Source organism: Procambarus clarkii, chromosome 9 (genome assembly GCF_040958095.1).
Source record: "Procambarus clarkii isolate CNS0578487 chromosome 9, FALCON_Pclarkii_2.0, whole genome shotgun sequence".
Classification (NCBI taxonomy): Eukaryota; Metazoa; Arthropoda; class Malacostraca; order Decapoda; family Cambaridae; genus Procambarus; species Procambarus clarkii.
Genome location: NC_091158.1, coordinates 13,910,683 through 13,929,057, shown reverse-complemented (window position 1 = coordinate 13,929,057; position 18,375 = coordinate 13,910,683). Strand labels below are relative to the sequence as shown.

Below are 18,375 nucleotides of genomic sequence, written 5' to 3'. Positions count from 1 at the left end.
ACTGTTCATGATAAGTGTTGACTACACAAACAACTGATTACATTGTTCCTAACAAGTTCTATTTACCATTATGCAAATAAGCCACAAATTAGTTACATTAATATATGCAAACTAGGAAGGTGAGTATGACAACTTCTCAAAGTTGATAATTGGAACACAATAACCATTAAGTCCTCTCCCAGGGATCTGGGCCAAATCATCATGTATAATTATTACATTTGAAATATATTATGTGGTAGGCTGGTTGCGTAAATTCACAAAATCATAGTCATGCAAATGAAAGAACCTGCAATCATGCCACAATCAATATATATATATATATATATATATATATATATATATATATATATATATATATATATATATATATATATATATATATATATAATTACTGCCGAGGCACTATTAAGGAAGACACATGCTTCTGTATTGAACAGCATACATTAAACAACTTCATTACTGTAAATGCAATATGCAAATTACTTGCAATACAGCCGTGTCTTAACTACGCATGTAACCTATTACATTGTTCTACTGCAAAGTAAATTAACATATAAGGTTGTGCAAAAATTATTATCCAGACAACAGACTTGAAGAACTTAGCATGCACCAATTCAGTTCAACATTATCAATATATATATAATAATCAAGGTAAGCCAGGCACTACAAAACAAACATTAACGTCTAGAATTGGCCTAAGCCTAAGCCAATCGATATCAACAAAAATAATTATTATTAAAGTTATGACGAGGCTCTTCTGTTCTTCATAACCCTCATCATCACAAAATAATCATATTATAGTCATGTTCATACTAGTCACTATCACACCCTAACCATCATTAGTCATTACACTAACCACTATCACATTATAGACATCAACATTGTTGAGAGCCCCATTGCACTACTACACTCACTGTTGTAAATACTCTAAGATACAATGACCGCCACCAGTGCCATCAATATCACACCATCTCCAGTGCCACAACTACCACTAACCTGACCACACTTTCAGCCACTCCACCCGCCTGCTAGCAGCGACCACCCTACGGAATGTATTGGGAACCAAGAACCTGGCGGAGATCCTCAGCGAGAGGGAGAGTATCTCTCACAACATGCAGAGCTCCCTAGATGAGGCCACCGACCCCTGGGGCGTCAAAGTCGAGCGAGTCGAAATGTGAGTATTCCGTCTTCAGCTTTGCCTGAACCAACAACTAGGGAAAAGGGGCATACCAGCTCTCATGTTTGCTTGGGGGTCCTTGGAGGGCTTGACGCGAGTATCAGACCTCACAGTTGATTGGGGAAACATTGGGGAAAGTGACTGCTTGCGGAACATTGGGAGGAACATCCATATAGCTCCCCACATGCCTGCTGGCGGTGTTACTGGGGGCTGTTATTACAACATCGTCATTCCTGCGTGAGGAACGCACTCTTACTCCTTTGAATGTATTAATAAACGCAGACATTATTTCTTGGGAGAGAGTGGGCAAGGGTGGAGAGTAGTGTGGGGAGGGGTGGAGAATAACGGGGAGAAGGGTGAAGAGTATCGTAGGGAGGGGTGGAGAGTAGTGTGGGGAGGTGTGGAGAGTATTGTAGGAAGGGGGTGGAGAGTTGTGTAGGAAAGGCTGGAGAATAGTGGGGGAGGGGTATGGAGGATGGAAGAGCGCGGTAGTGTAAGTGAAGTACTTAACATTTTGCTGAACCATACTTCACGTTGTTGGCTTTAGAGCAAGAGTTGAATTCCCAACCAGATTTACGCGTCAGTTTCTAATCTTGTCTTGCACTCTCTCCCTTCTCTTTTCTTTTTACCTTATCTTCACGTCCCAAACCCCTTATCACCCACTCCTTCTCTTGACCACTAATATATGTCAAAACTCCATTCTGGGTAAGAGCTATTCAGCACGTTCAATTTGCATACATCAACATGTAGCTCCTCCAACATTTCTTTGTGTTAGCTGTAGTCTGCTACGACCTGGCCAAGGAACGGGTGAGGGCCACAGGGCTAACACAACTGCCAACCAGACATGACAGGGCTAATCTCATCTAAACTTTTATAATGCTGAATAATTTGGAGGATATTATTCCAAACCACTTCTCTAAAAGGTCAGATGTAACACAAACAAGGAACAATGGTTTTTAGCTCAACAAGCCAAAATGTAGGAGAGAAAACAGAAGATGCTTTTTTCATCCTTAGGGTTATAATCCACAGAACCGTCAACCCGCCAAAGCCGTAATTGCCAAAACACTTTTGCAAACCACAATCCAGCTCGATAAAATTATGAAGACAAATGCAGTGTCTGGGATGCTCCCGGACGCAGGTTCGAATTCTCGTCACGGCCCTTATGGATTTGTTCATTTGATGCATCACGTTAGTATAATCTCTGTGTGTAACAAATGCAATACCTTTGCATTTACCAAATGCAATATTGTTGAATATGACCGAAAGAGTAAGATTCAAACACGAATTTTCTCAATATTTCTTACGTTTTTCTTCACTGTCAAGTTCACTTTTTTCTAACACTGAATCTTCACACAGAAGATTCTTGCTAGAATAAAAGGTGTCGATGAGTTGTGCATTGATAACAACACTACTATTCTTTAAGGCAAGTGTCACTATTACTTATGGTCTCGACGGGGACAGGAAGCCAGTGGCTTGTAACATTTAATGTTCTCAGTTCTGCCAGTTACTTGTTAGGTGAACATTCCAATTGTAAGCTATGTGAACAAGAGGTAGGACATACTCTCCAACACTATATATATGATTGCCCTGTTACCAGTGATTTCAGACCAGATGGTATGAACTTTGAGCTCTGTAATTACTTGGCTCACAACTCATGATACAATCACAAATATTGGAAGATATTATTGTGCAGTATCCAGATTTTGCTAGTGCAGGCTAATCAGCCTTGCATTTCATGTTCTCTCCTGATATCATGTATGACTAACCATCCCGTGAGATTGGGATATTAATATGAACTTATAGCTAGTTTTTGATCTACACCGCATAATCTTTCATATAGAATAGAGTAGCAGCACATTGCTCTGCATACCTAAGCTTATTAATAAGACAAATGGATAGATTTTGTTAAGCTTATACAGAATATATAACTGATGAATACCAATAATTTTGTGCATGTTAATATAGTGCAAATAATATAGTTAATATATTGTTATTGGGCTAGGGGGGTAATCTATTTGAATAGGTTTGTTTATTAATATTATATTTAGGACGTTTGAGTAAGGCATAGATTTGTGATCCCTTGAATGTTAAGGGAAAATGCAGTGTTGACATGTCAGGATTCGTCAATTCGTCGCCCCTCAGTTGGCTGGCAGGTCACATACGGGTAAGTCCTGTTGCTGCTCACCACCATTGTCGGGATTCATCACCTTCGCCAGCCTTTGTGTTGTAGTTGTAACCTCTAACCCTACAACAACTTACACCTGCCCGTTGGGCTGCATCAGACTCGAGGCTCACCATTACACCTTAAATGGTGTTTCCCAAGTGTAGTTAGTAACAGTTGAGAGGCGGGCCGAAAGAGCAGAGCTCAACCCCCACAAGCACTTTACAACTAGGTGAATACAATTAGATGAATACACACACATAACATACATATACAGTCTGCCTCTCCCCGACAAAACAAATTACTTATTTACTTATTTGTTTATTTATATACAAGAAGGTACATTGGGATTGTGAGAATACATAGCATAGTAATTACATTCTTGTAAAGCCACTAGTACGCGCAGCGTTTTGGACAGGTCCTTAATCTAAGAAAATTTTAAGTAGGTAAATACAAGCAAAATTTATAAAAATAAGTTACATAGCAAGACAAAAATAATTGAGAGAAACTTGTAGGTATATTAAAGCACATAGGTAACTCAGATTGATGGCAATGACAGCTTGAATGGTAGTTTAACAAAAATTAGTAGGCACAATACAGCATATGGCTAGCACATAAAAGAAGACAGCAATGAACACAATGATAAGATTGTTTGGATTTAGTACATAAAGATTAGGAGTTTGGGTAACACTAGATACAGAGCAAATTTAAAGCTCGGTATAGGAAACTACGAAGATGAAATTAGGTACTTTTTGTTTTTGTTTTTGAATGAGGCAAAAGTTTGACAGCTTTTCAATTCATTAGGGAGTGAGTTCCATAGACTAGGTCCCTTTATTTGCATAGTGTTTACACAGATTAAGTTTGACCCTGGGGATATCAAAGAGATATTTATTTCTGGTGTGGTGATAATGGGTCCTATTACATCTGTCCAGGGAGAGTTTCAGAGCATGGTTTGCATTTAAGAACAGGGTTTTGTAAATGTAGTTGACACAAGAGAATGTGTGGAGTTTAGTTAGTTCAGTTCATTTATTATGCACCCCATACCCATCTTGTGGGCGGTAGAGGAAAGGGTTACAGAGGCACATAATGGGCTCAGGGACTGAACCCCATAATTCATTTAGCTAAGCAAGTTACAATCTTGATGAGCTAGTTACAAAATTCAATATAAGTCGGCACATCAACAATGGGTTCGAGATTGACCTCAAGTACAGGTTCTAAATTTAGCAACTGACATGTGTGGAGAGCTAGTGTCACAATTTGTTTGTCCTGCACACCGCCCCCCATCCAGTGGGCAGCGGTGGATAGGTTACAATCACTCGGTTTTCTACCTACAGTTAGCAAACTGGGGATATTTGGCTAAAATTTCTGGTAGCAGATCGTTTTGAAAGAAATATTTACACATAGCTGAGTGTTGTCTGAAAGCAGAGTTTATTATTCTGATAGCAGATTTTTGCTGGGTGATGATGGGCTTGAGGTGGTTTGCAGTGGTTGAACCCCATGTACAGATACCATAAATTAGATAGGGATAGATTAGTACATAATATAGTGAGAGGAGAGCAGAGTTAGGAACATAATATATTTTTTTGGAGAGTATACCAACTGTTTGAGACTTTCTTAGTTATGTGTTGAATGTGGGTGCTGAAGTTGAGTCTCTTGTTTAGGAATAGGCCAAGAAACTTTCCATCATTTTTATTACTGATGTTAATGTTGTCTATCTGTAGCTGAATTGCATTCGATGATTTGCTTCCAAATAAGATGTAGTAGGTCTATTCTATGTTTAGTGTTAGTTTGTTAGTTGACATCCATAAGTGAACTTGTTTTAATTCATTATTCACAACATTATTTAGTGTATGTGGGTTGGGGTCTGAATAGATGAGGGTAGTATCATCAGCAAACAATATAGGTTTAAGAATATTAGAGATATTAGGCAGATCATTGATATATATAAGCAATAGAAGAGGTCCCAAGATGCTGCCCTGTGGCACTCCAACGATTATTGGTAGAGTGGAAGAGGTTGTATCACTGATGGTTACACATTGGTGTCTGTCACTAAGATAGGATTGAATATAGTCCAGGGCAAGGCCTCGGATTCCGTAATGCTGGAGTTTAAGTTAGAGGTAGTTGTGATTAACAGTATCAAAGGCTTTTCTTAGGTCAATGAAGAGTCCAATTGGAAACTCATTTTTGTCAAGGGCTGAGTAGATTATATCAAGGAGACTAATGATAGCATCATTGGTGCTCTTTTGGGACCAGAAGCCAAACTGGCAGGGGTTGAGTATGTCGAATTTTATGAGGTATGAATAGAGTTGTTTGTAGATAATTTTTTCAAATATTTTTTAATAGAATGGGTTGGTTTGATATTGGTCTCTAATTGTTTATGTCCGCCGGATTGCCTCCTTTATGGACTGGCGTTACTCTTCTTTGAGAGGTTATCTTTGAGATGATTTCGGGGCTTTAGCGTCCCCGCGGCCCGGTCCTCGACCAGGCCTCCACCCACAGGAAGCAGCTCGTAACAGCTGACTAACACCCAGGTACCTATTTTACTGCTAGGTAACAGGGGCATAGGGTGAAAGAAACTCTGCCTATTGTTTCTCGCCGGCGACCGGGATCGAACCCGGGACCACAGGATCACATGTCCAGTGTGCTGTCCGCTTGGCTGACCGGCTCTTATTTTTTTAAGGATATCAGGGAAAGTATGACACACTATGGATTTGTTGAACAGTAGAGCTATGGGAGGCACTCTTGTATACAATGGACGGAATTTCACTGGTGTTCCCTGCCTTGGTTTTTAGTGAGTGTATGATGGACACAACATCTGCCGAGCTGACTGGTGAAAGGAGAAGAGAGTTTGGATAGCTGCCTGAGAGTTGTGTTAATATGTGTCTGAGTCCGTGGGATTTTTTCTGGCAAGATTAGCACCAACCGATGAAAAGAAGCTATTAAATTCATTTGCCATTTCTAAATCGGTTGACTTATTATTTCTTACATATGTTTGTTCGGTGCATTGTTGAGAAGTGGACCATATCTGAAGAAGTGAAACATTTCTGTGGCACACTAAATTAAGAATTGACTGAATAATGAACCATTAGTGCTTTACATAACTAAAAGAACTGTGGATATGGTCTGCTTTACAACAATCCTCAGAAAAGGTACATGGGATGCTGCACAGTTTGAATATGGGATGATGTTACCCAAATGGTTATTTTATGTGTATCCAAATAGATACAGGTCAATGCACCATTGACCTGTGTCCGTAATCCTTAGGTTAAGTATGTATTTGCTGTTCAGACTATTCTCCGTATTGCTTATGAAAAAGCACTGCACATACTGTGGTATGGGGATTTCTCCATAATTGCCTTAAGCCTTATTCCATGTTTTTAATCTAACCTTGATATTTTGTTAATAATCACCCCACATTGCAGTCTTTGATATTCTTGTCTACTATTTCTGTACATATATTGTACTTCGCTTATCTTTGCAGCAAGGATGTCCGTCTACCAGTTCAACTGCAGCGTGCCATGGCAGCAGAAGCCGAGGCTGCGCGAGAAGCCAGAGCCAAGGTGATTGCTGCTGAAGGTGAACAGCGTGCCTCCAGAGCCCTCAAAGAAGCAGCAGAGGTCATCACAGAGTCTCCAGCTGCCCTCCAGGTGAGCTGACTCTTGCAGTCTTTCCATGCTCTACCCCCCCCCCCCCCCCCTGGCCCATATCATGAAACTATTCCACACTTAGTTTATGAATTAGCAATACAATTATAAGTACAGTACTGTATTTAATATGCACAAGAGGAAGAACGGTGAGCTTCACTCCAAAAATTGTGTAATGAATGAATGATTTCCAACTTTGTTTTTTAAGAGTAAAATATACTGATTTAGCACTTGATCCTCAAGATGTGCTGTTGTAGAAGTCTACCACTCGACCATCAATCAGTCTCGTCATTTTCCATACCAAAGGATAGAATTTGTTTACTATTACACAAAGGGATGTTTCAAAATATGGGCCTTCCGATTGGTGGGAAATCACATTACAGTTTTTATTAATAAAAAGATTTAGAGAATGATTTGTCAGTTTTGCTTCCCGTATATGGGACACTTGTAGCCTTATTCCCAAGCTTCTCCAGCATTATCCCCAAACTGTCCACATTAACTTCACTCAATCTGATGCTTATCCCACCCTTGTTGTCTTTATGCCCGTGTAGTTATTCACCTCTGCCCCCTTCCCCTTAATGGCGCATATTATATTCATACATTTAAACATGGAATTCATTAATATTCTACTTTCATCCTGAATTGATAAGCAAAGCGTCCTGTGGTATGCAATGCAAGACTGAAATTTATATTAGGCCCATCTCAAATGGAGAAAGAAAATTTAGTGAACTGACTGATGCAGTGGTTAGTCATTAATATTATTACAAAAATTGCTTCTGACAGCAAAGTTTTAGTAAATAGAGGCAATTTTCATTTTAAATTCATCCATGCAATTCATATAAGATGGATTTAATATTACAATATCTCAAGAGCAGCATATAGTTTGGATGCTTTTTTGGAGTTTTTGACAATTTTGAGTTGCTAAATGGTAATTTTTAATTGCTCATTCCCCTTTACACTAAGAGCTTCCAGCTTCTTTGTACATGTGTGTTTGACAAAATATAGATGTATAGGTTTTTTAGTTCTGTGAAAAATACATCAGTTATCAATGTTAAAATAAGGTTGAAAATTACCATATAATAGTTGTAATCATTGATTCATGCAGTCTTCAATATCATTGCGTTATTTTTAATATAATTATGGTTAATATTTTGCATAGTCAAAAAAGAAGTATCCCTATAATATCCATATTCACATTTTGTTCTAGTTTCTGTCTTAAAGTAATTTGAAGTTTTGTTACTTGTTATTGACCTTTGATACTTTTATATATGTCATGCTGCTCTGCAGACTTATCACATTTCTGTATATATCTAAATTGCAGATTTTAAGAGCACTGGTGTGTTCTTCTGTATCTCTTCCTGTTCATTATTTTGCTACTTACATGCCTTCTTATCACCACCATGGTGACATTGCCGATGAAAACATTTATACTGATGAGTATTAATTAGGCAGTAATTAGGGCATGTCCAGGACCATGTTCTGCCTACCTGAGGAGGTTTTTTTTCTTTCCAGTAAGATAGTAAATTATCCATTTTCTGTTACATATTAAATATTGTAATCATATTGTGCTTTTATCAGCTTGGTGGACTATTATAATTTTATTAGCATGTGTGAATCATTTTATTCATGTACCGGTAGATGTCCTTGTCTAAGTAAAATGCAGTTTGTGTTTTGTTATTATTGAGCACTTATCGTACTGTAGGAGTTTAATTACTTACTTTTATGATATAAAGTCTGATTACATATATTTAAGAGCAACAAAAGAACCAGATATATTTCTTATGCAGTTATGATAGATTTTATATAGGCCTAACTAGTAAAGATTTAGCATCTTATGCATCTCATGCATCTTTAACATCTCTTAATCACTGTAATAATCACTTCTTAACACTACTGCAGTTGCAAAGATCATTATCATCACCAATTGCACAACTTTACCTGGTATTAACTCATTACTGTTGTAATCATTTTTGCCTTTATTTTTTTTATCAAAAGAATAATAATAATCTCCCATGGTAAGCACTGTTCCTACAAATCTAATTCTTCTTATATACACCCTTATCATTGAGTATAGACTTTATTCCTTATGTCTCTATCAATGTAATTTATGTCCATGCTCTTATTACTTTATTTAACCAAACCTTATTTGAGCCCTTTTGCTATGAAGTTTAACCGTATTGACTAGATTTCTTAAGACTTGACTTACTATTTTAATTCATCTTGAGTTGCTGTTTTGACGCACTAGAGTTGTGTTCCGGAGTTTGAGCCAAGAGTTAAACCTGATTTTGAATGGACGTTGACTGGGGAGGGATTTTGTAGCTACAGTATTTGTAAAAGTGTAATGTTTCATTATAATTAATTTTGTTGGCGAGTTGCAGTGGTCCTGTTTGCAGCCTGTCATCTGAACAAAGCGCTCAAAGAAATTTCATGCCCTAGATATTCTCCTTGTTTATGTATTAAATGAACTTGACATATGACTGACAGCTGATGTTGTATAAGCTTTTCTTGAAAAGAGCTTCCTCAGCCTCCAGTTATAAAGATACCTTCTCAAAAAATGTTAGTGAAATCTAATTAATGTACATAACAAAATAGTTTAGTTCAAATCATTAAAATGACTACAAACGTGCATCCGTCTTAAAATCGGTCACTTCTAAAAATATCATGGATATTTATCTGGTATACCCTGTTTGGGGCCAAGAAAAAACCATATTGGGCTTGTAAAGGTCCTTCTAGCCATGAGCAGGGCTATGCTCTGCTAGTTAGTTATCCATCCATTTCTTAATCAACAAACTTAACCTGGTCATTACCACCAATAATTTTTTTTTTTTTTTTTTTTTAGTGCTCACAACCACAAGACCACATCCATATTCATAACATTTATTACATAATGCAACCATGTGCATTTTGTTGTGGGCTCAACCTCTAAATATAAGTGTACAGCATCGATTAAATTTTATCGGTTTCTTTAATATGTTGACTGCCATATTTTGATTTTCTAAATTAATTTTGATTGCATGTCATTGCATACACACTAAAGCATATGTAAGAATATACTAAATAAATATATGATGCTGCAGAAGGGCTATTGGATTATGTGAGGCAGCTCCTATTTATACCCAATCAAGCTTACTCGTACTGTATATCTAATCTGTTCTTGAAATAATCCAGTGATCCCACATGTATTATGTTGCTCAGTTATCCATTACGTAAATCAACATTCCTCTATCTGAGCCAGTGTAGATCTTTTCTAAATCTAAACTCCTTATTTGTATCTATTGTTTTGTGTTTTATTTGATGTTGATATAGTTAACGTTTTTAATATCATCTTTGCTATACCTTTTCATTCATTTGTGTATGTCAATCATATTACCCCCCATATTATTTGCCTTTATAGAGGGTATAAATTAAGGTTTATAATATATCATAAAGGAGGTTTTTCATTCCTGGGATTAATGTTTGCCATCTCTCTTTGTACCCATTGAAGTAAATTTGTCTATTCCATAGTAGGTGACCAAAACTGAATTGTGGCTATGGTATGGTGTCATCTGAGCATTACTCTCACTTTCCATGTAGGTGTTCTTTGTTAATCCTTGGTCATTGATCCCAAGTCGTTCCAATGCACTGCTCTCTCTCAGGTTGTACAGAATGTCGTTCAGTTCGGCCAGCCAGATGTATATTCCCATATACTTAGGATGTGTGGAGTATGTTGGCCTTCTGGCATTCTTTTAAAATATGTCTACTTCTACTGTATGAGCTCGGTCAGCTGAGCATTTCTGGCAGTCCAACAGGATGTTAGCCATTTATTACCTATTATATATTCCACATCCTCCCCAAGCTTTTGTAGCACTTGGGTGGGCGTGTCAAATGTCGCCTTCATTTCTTTCCACAAGTCCTGGTCCCTCTGCCTAATTCTCTCGTAGGTAAACCCTTTTTTGTCTGTCTTTTCTAATACAGTTGCCTTTCAGCAAAGCCATTCTCGTCTTTGAGGCTCCATTGTAAAGGGGGGGAGGGGGGGGCCAGCACAGATATAGCGTGCTGTGTATTGAAATGGCACTTTTTCTGCCGCACCTTAATAGCACCATGTTCCTACCTTGCTGTCCACTTCTTCCTCATGGAGCTGGGGAGTCAATCAATGTTTATTAAAAAGAATTTGTGTACAAAGAACATAAGAGTAATGTACAATTGTAGGGACACGATTTACTCACACTAATGAAGCTACTATTACGCAAAGCATTTCGGGGAAACACTTTGGCCAAAAAGCGTTGGTTGTGATTGTTGGGCATTGAGGAGTGGTGACTGGCTGGAACCCTGGGTGACCTAAGCCACCTGCCCCCAACTACTTTGGCCACCTGGGGGTGGCCAAAGTAGTTGAGGCAAGAGTTGTTTGCATGATTTTAAGTATTGGGTTTCCTTGTTTTCCTACTTTTCACATAGAGCAGTTGTTGTTTTTGTGATGCCGTTAACTTTCTGAGTGGTGAACTTGGGGATCAATCTTTGATTCCCACATGCTACCCTCACCTCTTTTGAGGAAGCCAGATAATGGTCCTGGTTTCTGGTAGGCCGAGGAAATCAGAGGAGCCTGATATTGAGGGCAGCCCTGTGATACCAGTGCCTTAAGTTTTCAGGAGTTACTGTGGATCTGCACAGAATGTGGCAGTTCATTACACTTAATTCTATATTTAACACTTTCTTTAAGGCATAGGGTAGACTGATCAGAATGTCTTGAAGTTATGTTAAACAATGACTTTATAAAAACTTGAGTGTTTAATTAAAACACTTCTTTTCACTATAAGGTTAGCTGTAATGGGGCCTGACGGCTGAGTGGACAGTGTTTCAAATTCATAGTCCTGAGGTTCTGGGTTCGATCCTCGATGGAGGTGGAAACAAATGGGCAGTGTTTCTTTCACCCTGATGCCCTTGTTACCTAGCAGTAAAATAGGTACCTGGGAGTTAGACAGCTGCTGCGGGCTGCTTCCTGGGGGGAGGGGTGTGTGTAACAAAAAGGTCTGGTTGAGGACTGGGCCGCGGGGACGCTAAGCCCCGAAATCATCTCAAGATAACCTCGAGATAGTATAGGGCTGCTAATTTATGGACAAATTACTGGACAATGTAATAGACTTTGGGCAACCCATTCTCCTGTTTAAATGGTAGTTTTTGTAATTCTGTGCACCATAGCACAAAGATTGCTATTCTAAGCAATTTGATAGAACTTTGTACTATTCACTTCATAGTTAGAAAACCTGAAGCTAAAAACATACTTAAATATTCCTAGGCCTAGTATAGCACACATATGTACTATATTAGGCCTCAGATATCGTGTATTAGGCCTAGGAAGGTTAAGTTAACCCCCCCCCCTGCACTGGGCACCTGTTTTGGGGAAAAATTTCATGGTGCAGTTGTTAAGGACATATTTTTGTTGTTTTTATAAATGTTCAGCTAATGTTAATGTCAAAATGTTTCCAAACTCAATCATTTTCATTTTAAATCACGAAAGGGAATGAAAACATTAAAAAACCTTAAAATATGGACTAAATAACAACACAAAAATCACACAACCCTCAGACCACCTTAACCACTGCACTGCGCAAAGCCCCTTAAGTTAGTTTAGTTTGTCTTTGCACCATAAAGAAGAAAATAGGTTTTCTGTTTGTCCTACTCGATAGTGCCGCTTTCTACTTTCTAATTTCAGTGTATGTCAGTATATATACAATGGTCCTTATTGTTACTGTAAGTACTACCAAAACAGGATGATGGGCTGAATTTGGGATCACTGAATTGTTTCAGGTGTAGGTTAGACATGTATATGAATGAGTTCAGGCGGATATAAATAGCCGCCTAATGTAGACTAGTATGCCTTCTGCAATTACCTGTTCATAAAGTAAAATATTAAGTACTACAGTAGTAGTAGCAGCAGTAAGTTTAGTAATAATGCTAAAATTAGGTTATATTTTCCTTCTTTTCTGCCAGATTTTCAAGAAAGGTTTCATGTAGAGCATGCTATTGTTTTTTTCTTCCTGGTGTTGGGAGCCGATGTAATGGAGAACAGAGCCCTTTCGGTTTTTCTGACCTTATCCTGCCATATACGAGTGGTATACTTATATGGAGTGGTACGAGTCTTTCCAGAGGTTGTGGTTTTAATTATTCCATCAGATAATTTTCGTATAGACCAAAATGTTCATTTCTCTTCAGTATTGTGCTTCATATATATGTATTACTCACCATTGTTATAAATGCAAGTTCCTCATTCATGTGATACAAAGTAACTAAAAATAGTGACATGTTAAAGTGCTTGTTAACGGTCACAATTGGGAAAATTGCACTGCGATTTATGTTCAGAGTGGGTCTTCTGAAGAATGGCGTTTGCTTAACTTGGAGAAGACGGTGTGCTAATTCACGAATCTTAAATGCTGGAATGTTGACAGTCTCAAACCTGTGCATTCTGGATTTTTTGGCTGTCAAAACCAAACAAGTCACCAATATGAAGTAGTGTATCTCGTGTGTAATACATTATAAACAACAGTTTACACTGAAATTTATTTAAAATGAGGATGTTGAGAAGGCATCTTAGAAAGATTGTAAGGTGTACTGTACTTGATCTTTATGAATTAAAAAAAATATGAAAGCATATAATAAATTTGCTTAAAAAATTGACTCTTGAGTCATAAGCATGTATGGCATGGGTCTCTTTCTGGTCATGCTTTAAAAAGTTTTTGTATAGAAAGTTCTGCATGTGTAGTTTATAGTGTTTTTTCGAGTGACTGGTCTGTTATTAATACTGTATAGAGGTACAAAAGGTTCTAGGTATTATGTAATATATTATATTAAATAATAATATATATATTTATTAGTTTCTCGCTGTCAGGGACATGAAAGCAGTTAGGCTTATCGAGTTTCCCATAGGCCAACTGCTCCCAGGATAGAACCCTTAATAGTGAGCCAACTCTCAAAATGTTTTATGTTGTGTGCTGGAATTGAACGTACAACCTTTCATACCTCTATACAGTATTAATAACAGATCAGTCACTCAAAAACACTGTAAACTTTTACACATGCAAAACTTTCTATACGAAAACTTTTTAAAGCGCTTCCAACAATAGACCTATGCCATACATGCCTATCACTCTCAAATGTAAATTTAAGCAAATTTATTATATGCTTTCATTATATTTATTTTTTCATTCTATGGGATACATTTCTGGAAACTCGGGTACAATATTAGCTAAATCAGTGCTACAGTGGTCATCATAGCATAGTTCCTATGGCGATGCATTCTCTGCATCATAATTTACTACCTATATACTATGATGTAGTATTCACTACACCAACATATTAAAGGTTTATTGGGTTACAGAAGCAATAATGCAGATGATTAACATAATTTCATACTTTAGAAATGCCTATTTTTTATATTAGATATAACTACCGTAATCTTAACTAACTTCAGTAATATTTGATATTCTTCTTTTATGAAGACGTTACATAAAGTATTGTAGGCAATTTTAGGGGGTAGGCCTACATAGGATATAGTTACACTAGGTAGCCTACATTCTACCACCTGCACCACTTCCTACCCCACCAACACACACTGCACATATTTTCACTAACCATACCACACTTGCTCACCCCACATTCAACATTCCTCTGAACCTGCTCAGTCATATCTGCATGCACATGCTGGAGGGTCTACTATAATGGATTATTCCTTGTTTTATAAACCTGAAATTGCTCTTAAACGAATCGTCACTGTACGAGGCAGCATTAAACAGGGGGTGTACTGTAGATAGACTGCTCATCCCTCCTCTGTCCATGGATCGTTTGTTGGCTTGCTTATTGATTTGGGGTTAGCATTTTGCATCATAAGTAACCTTTTTTTTTTTTTTCTCCTGGCTCTTCTTTTTAATTTCCTTGCTCATTTTTTGTCTAGGTATTGTTTGCTAAGAAATTGTTGGTCTACCATACTGTAATTGTTTTCTTCTTGTAGTTGTATTTTGACATTTCAACCTCAACCATATGTACAATTTGTACTTTTATGTATGTAGTTCACAAATAGAACTGCAGTGCCTCTCCTCCTCTACTCTTGTCCCTTCCCTATATTAGCCAGTTTTCCTTTTCAGTTACATTTTCTCTTACCAGGACCAAATAATCAATGTTGCAACTTTTTTATGCCGTTTCAACAGGTCTATCACTTTGAGAGAGAAAAAAACTCATTCTTGCTTCTGCCTTCATTTAATCCCTTAGGCTTCACTAGTTTTTTTATTCAGCATCAGCATCTCTGTTCTCTCTTACAAGGCCTTTCCATATCATAAACTTTTATATTACTCTAGCGTTCATAACACGTGATCTATTATACTTTCCGAATTTTTTTTACCTCATTCTCCTAAACTAGGTTATATATTCTCCCAAGTTCATAGTGTTCTCAGCATTATCTATTTCATTAGTAATAATCCCTGTCATTGTCCTGTTTGCTCTTAACCCTTCATCTGTACATATCAACCAGGGGTCATTTCATCGGTGGTGTGCATGTCAACCAGCTTTGATTTTAGGTCTAGAATAAAATTTAGAACTCCTGCAGGTACATGGGGCTTACATCCACTGCCTCAAGTCCCCAGTAAACAGACACCATCTTGGAAAACAAATTGTGGGCACCCCTCCTAGGTGTGGGGACCCCAGTACTGTAGTAACACAGCACCCCTTGATAATGCATGCAGTAGCAGCAGCAGCTCACAGCACTGCCATGCAGCTTGTGCCCACATCATGTACTATATTAACACAGCAACTCTGGGTACTGCATGCAGTAGCACCACCATGCAGCTTGTGCCCACAACATCACTTAATGATGATGAAATAAAAATCTGCAATTATTTATCGATGATAGTGACAGAAGACCCTGTAAGTGATAAAGATGATGTATGAGGTTCAGATATAGGTAAACCCATTATCCTAGCCTTGTACATCACCACAACCCCATGGGGTGTAATATCCAAGAATAACGTTTGTTCAATATTGAATTAACATTATAAATGTTGACTATATTGTTACTCTTGGATATTCAGCCCACTGGAGGGCCTGGAGGGGTAATTTAGTGTGTGGAGCTAACCAGGCGGGTAGCTCGGACACCCACCAAAGAGACTCGCCAGGACATTTCATTATATTCAGCAATGGATTTTCTATTTCTTTCTGCAAGACCTATTTTTAACACTTGAGTCATAGACTTCTGACTAGCTTTCCTAGTTTTTAGCTTTGCTTATTTTACCAATGCCTTTTCCTGCTTCTCTTCAAGTTGTTTAACTTTTACCACCATGCTCATAATAAGCCTTGTCATACTTGAATCAATCGGCGTCACTTTTTATAGTCCTCCTCCTTCATTAACTCGTGTAGGCCACTCAGCTGGCAGTTTGCTTATTCTACATTTAATCACAAATTTTCATCTTTTTCCATATTTTTATTTTAATTCTTCAGTACATTTTCCATTATCGTGCTATTTTAGGTGAAAGGGATATTATAGTACAGTATTTGCATACAGTTCTTTACGCTTGCTCTAGTATGTTATGAAATTATAGTGATAATCTGCCTGCAGAGCTCCCCTAGATGTGCTTGCAGAGTCAAGCTAGGCTCCTAGCCCATATTATGAGCACAAATTCCACTTCATTTCAAAACACCTCTATGTACTCTATGGTATTCTCTGAAATTTATATTGGGTGTGGTTCTTTGTAGACTTCATTTTGCACACACACACACACACACACACTTTTAAACTATTTAGTGTTTCACACATTTTGTTTTCATTCTCCATGAATCTGTTCCCCATTTCCAACCTCTGAATTTGTGTGTATTTTTTGTACCTATTTGTCATTTACAGGGTAGAATTTAAACTCATGGCATCGCTTCATCTTTTGCATAGTTATTGTAGTTTTCTGGGAGGGCTTCCTCAGTAACTTTTTGAACTAAGCAGTGGTCCAGCCAAGCCTTAGTGAGATGCCCAAAGCTTTGTAAGACCCACCCTTTCCTACCAGCAGGTCATTCATCTTACTCATTCGTTTCTATAACTTTTGACTGCGGTTTACACACATTGGCTGCTCTCCTTCCACCTGTTGATCCAGGGCTCCCTTCGTCCCACCCCATTGGGCCACTGTGTGTGTTAGCATTTGTAAATTCTGTATTCACATTGTATTTATTTAAATATTGCTATATGTTTACTTACACCTATATTTATTACGCATTATAGAAGGCATAGTTTGTCAAAGAACTGGCAAAATATGGGATTTGGGTTAGTCTCTGATCTCCAAACTTTCCTCAACTCATTGAAAGAGGCAGAATCTGGTTTGGTTCCCCAAGACTTAGATGGATCAGCACTTGGCTCGGGAAGCTACTGAGGGGCCCCAGAAACGAAGGGTGTTTCATTACATTCAATGCTCAAGTTCTTTAAAGTTTGTTATATTTTACACATGCACCACCTTGTCCTGTAGTGCATTCCAGTCATCGACAACTAGAGTACATGTGCGTGTTAATACAGTATTTGTAAATACTGTATACCTTTAGTACTGTATTTATTTATTTAAATATAGGTGTAGATATACAAATATATAGCACATCTCACTTAAGCATTATAGCAACAGCATTTAGAGATATTTCATCTCATATTTTGTAAAATATGAGATTTTATGAAGAATCTTAAAGAGTTTAGAGTTTTTATTTGAGGTAAGAAGGAATACTGAGCATGAGCTTGGAATGTTTTTATTAAAAATCCAGATTTATCCACTCTTTCCAGAGATACTTCAGTAGTGCTAGATAGTTAGATAAAACTAACACGGCTATACAATATTCCAGCTACGGTACTTGCAAACGCTCAGTCAAATATCAGCAGAGAAGAACTCGACCATCATTTTCCCTCTTCCAATTGACATAATCAACAATCTTGTTTCAAAGTAGGAAAGGTGGGTTGGAGATAAATAAGAATACTATTTGTATTGTTCTCCTTTTTTTTGTTTATTTTGTTCAGATCAGTATTCAAAGCTTTGCAACCCTCTAAATAAGCATATTTTGCAACTTAAGACAGTGGTGAGGTGTGGCTGTGTGGCACTAAATAAATCTTGGAAAAAAAAAAAGGGACCCAAATAAGATTTATATTGTAGAATGCAACTACTGTAGTTCATAATACAGCAATAATGGGGAAATTCTTAAACTGGTTAAGTGGGAAGTTCTTTATCTATGTAGAATATTTTTACATGTCTATTCCTAGGAATTACAATATAAAATTTAATGCAATTACTTTGTTTTGTGGAATTATAAAGGAAAGTTACATAGTATGATTTTCAATTTACTACATTATTTTAATTCATTCAAATATTATGATATGATTTAATAGTACATAGATTGCTTTGATAAATTGATCA

The 18,375-nt window shown here is 37.5% G+C and overlaps 1 protein-coding gene across 7 annotated transcripts in view; it reads left to right on the top strand.

The window, feature by feature from the left end:
• Positions 1–17,959, top strand: part of LOC123766297 (mechanosensory protein 2) — a 563,765-nt gene extending 545,806 nt beyond the window's left edge. For all 7 annotated transcript variants that reach the window (XM_069321164.1, XM_069321163.1, XM_069321161.1 and 4 more), the window contains 3 exons: positions 1,013–1,174; positions 6,820–6,985; positions 17,810–17,959. In XM_069321164.1, coding sequence (XP_069177265.1) covers positions 1,013–1,174; positions 6,820–6,985; positions 17,810–17,911 — 430 coding nt within the window. In that variant the 3' untranslated portion in view covers positions 17,912–17,959. The remainder of the gene's footprint in view (positions 1–1,012; positions 1,175–6,819; positions 6,986–17,809) is intronic.
• Positions 17,960–18,375: the final 416 nt, after the last annotated feature.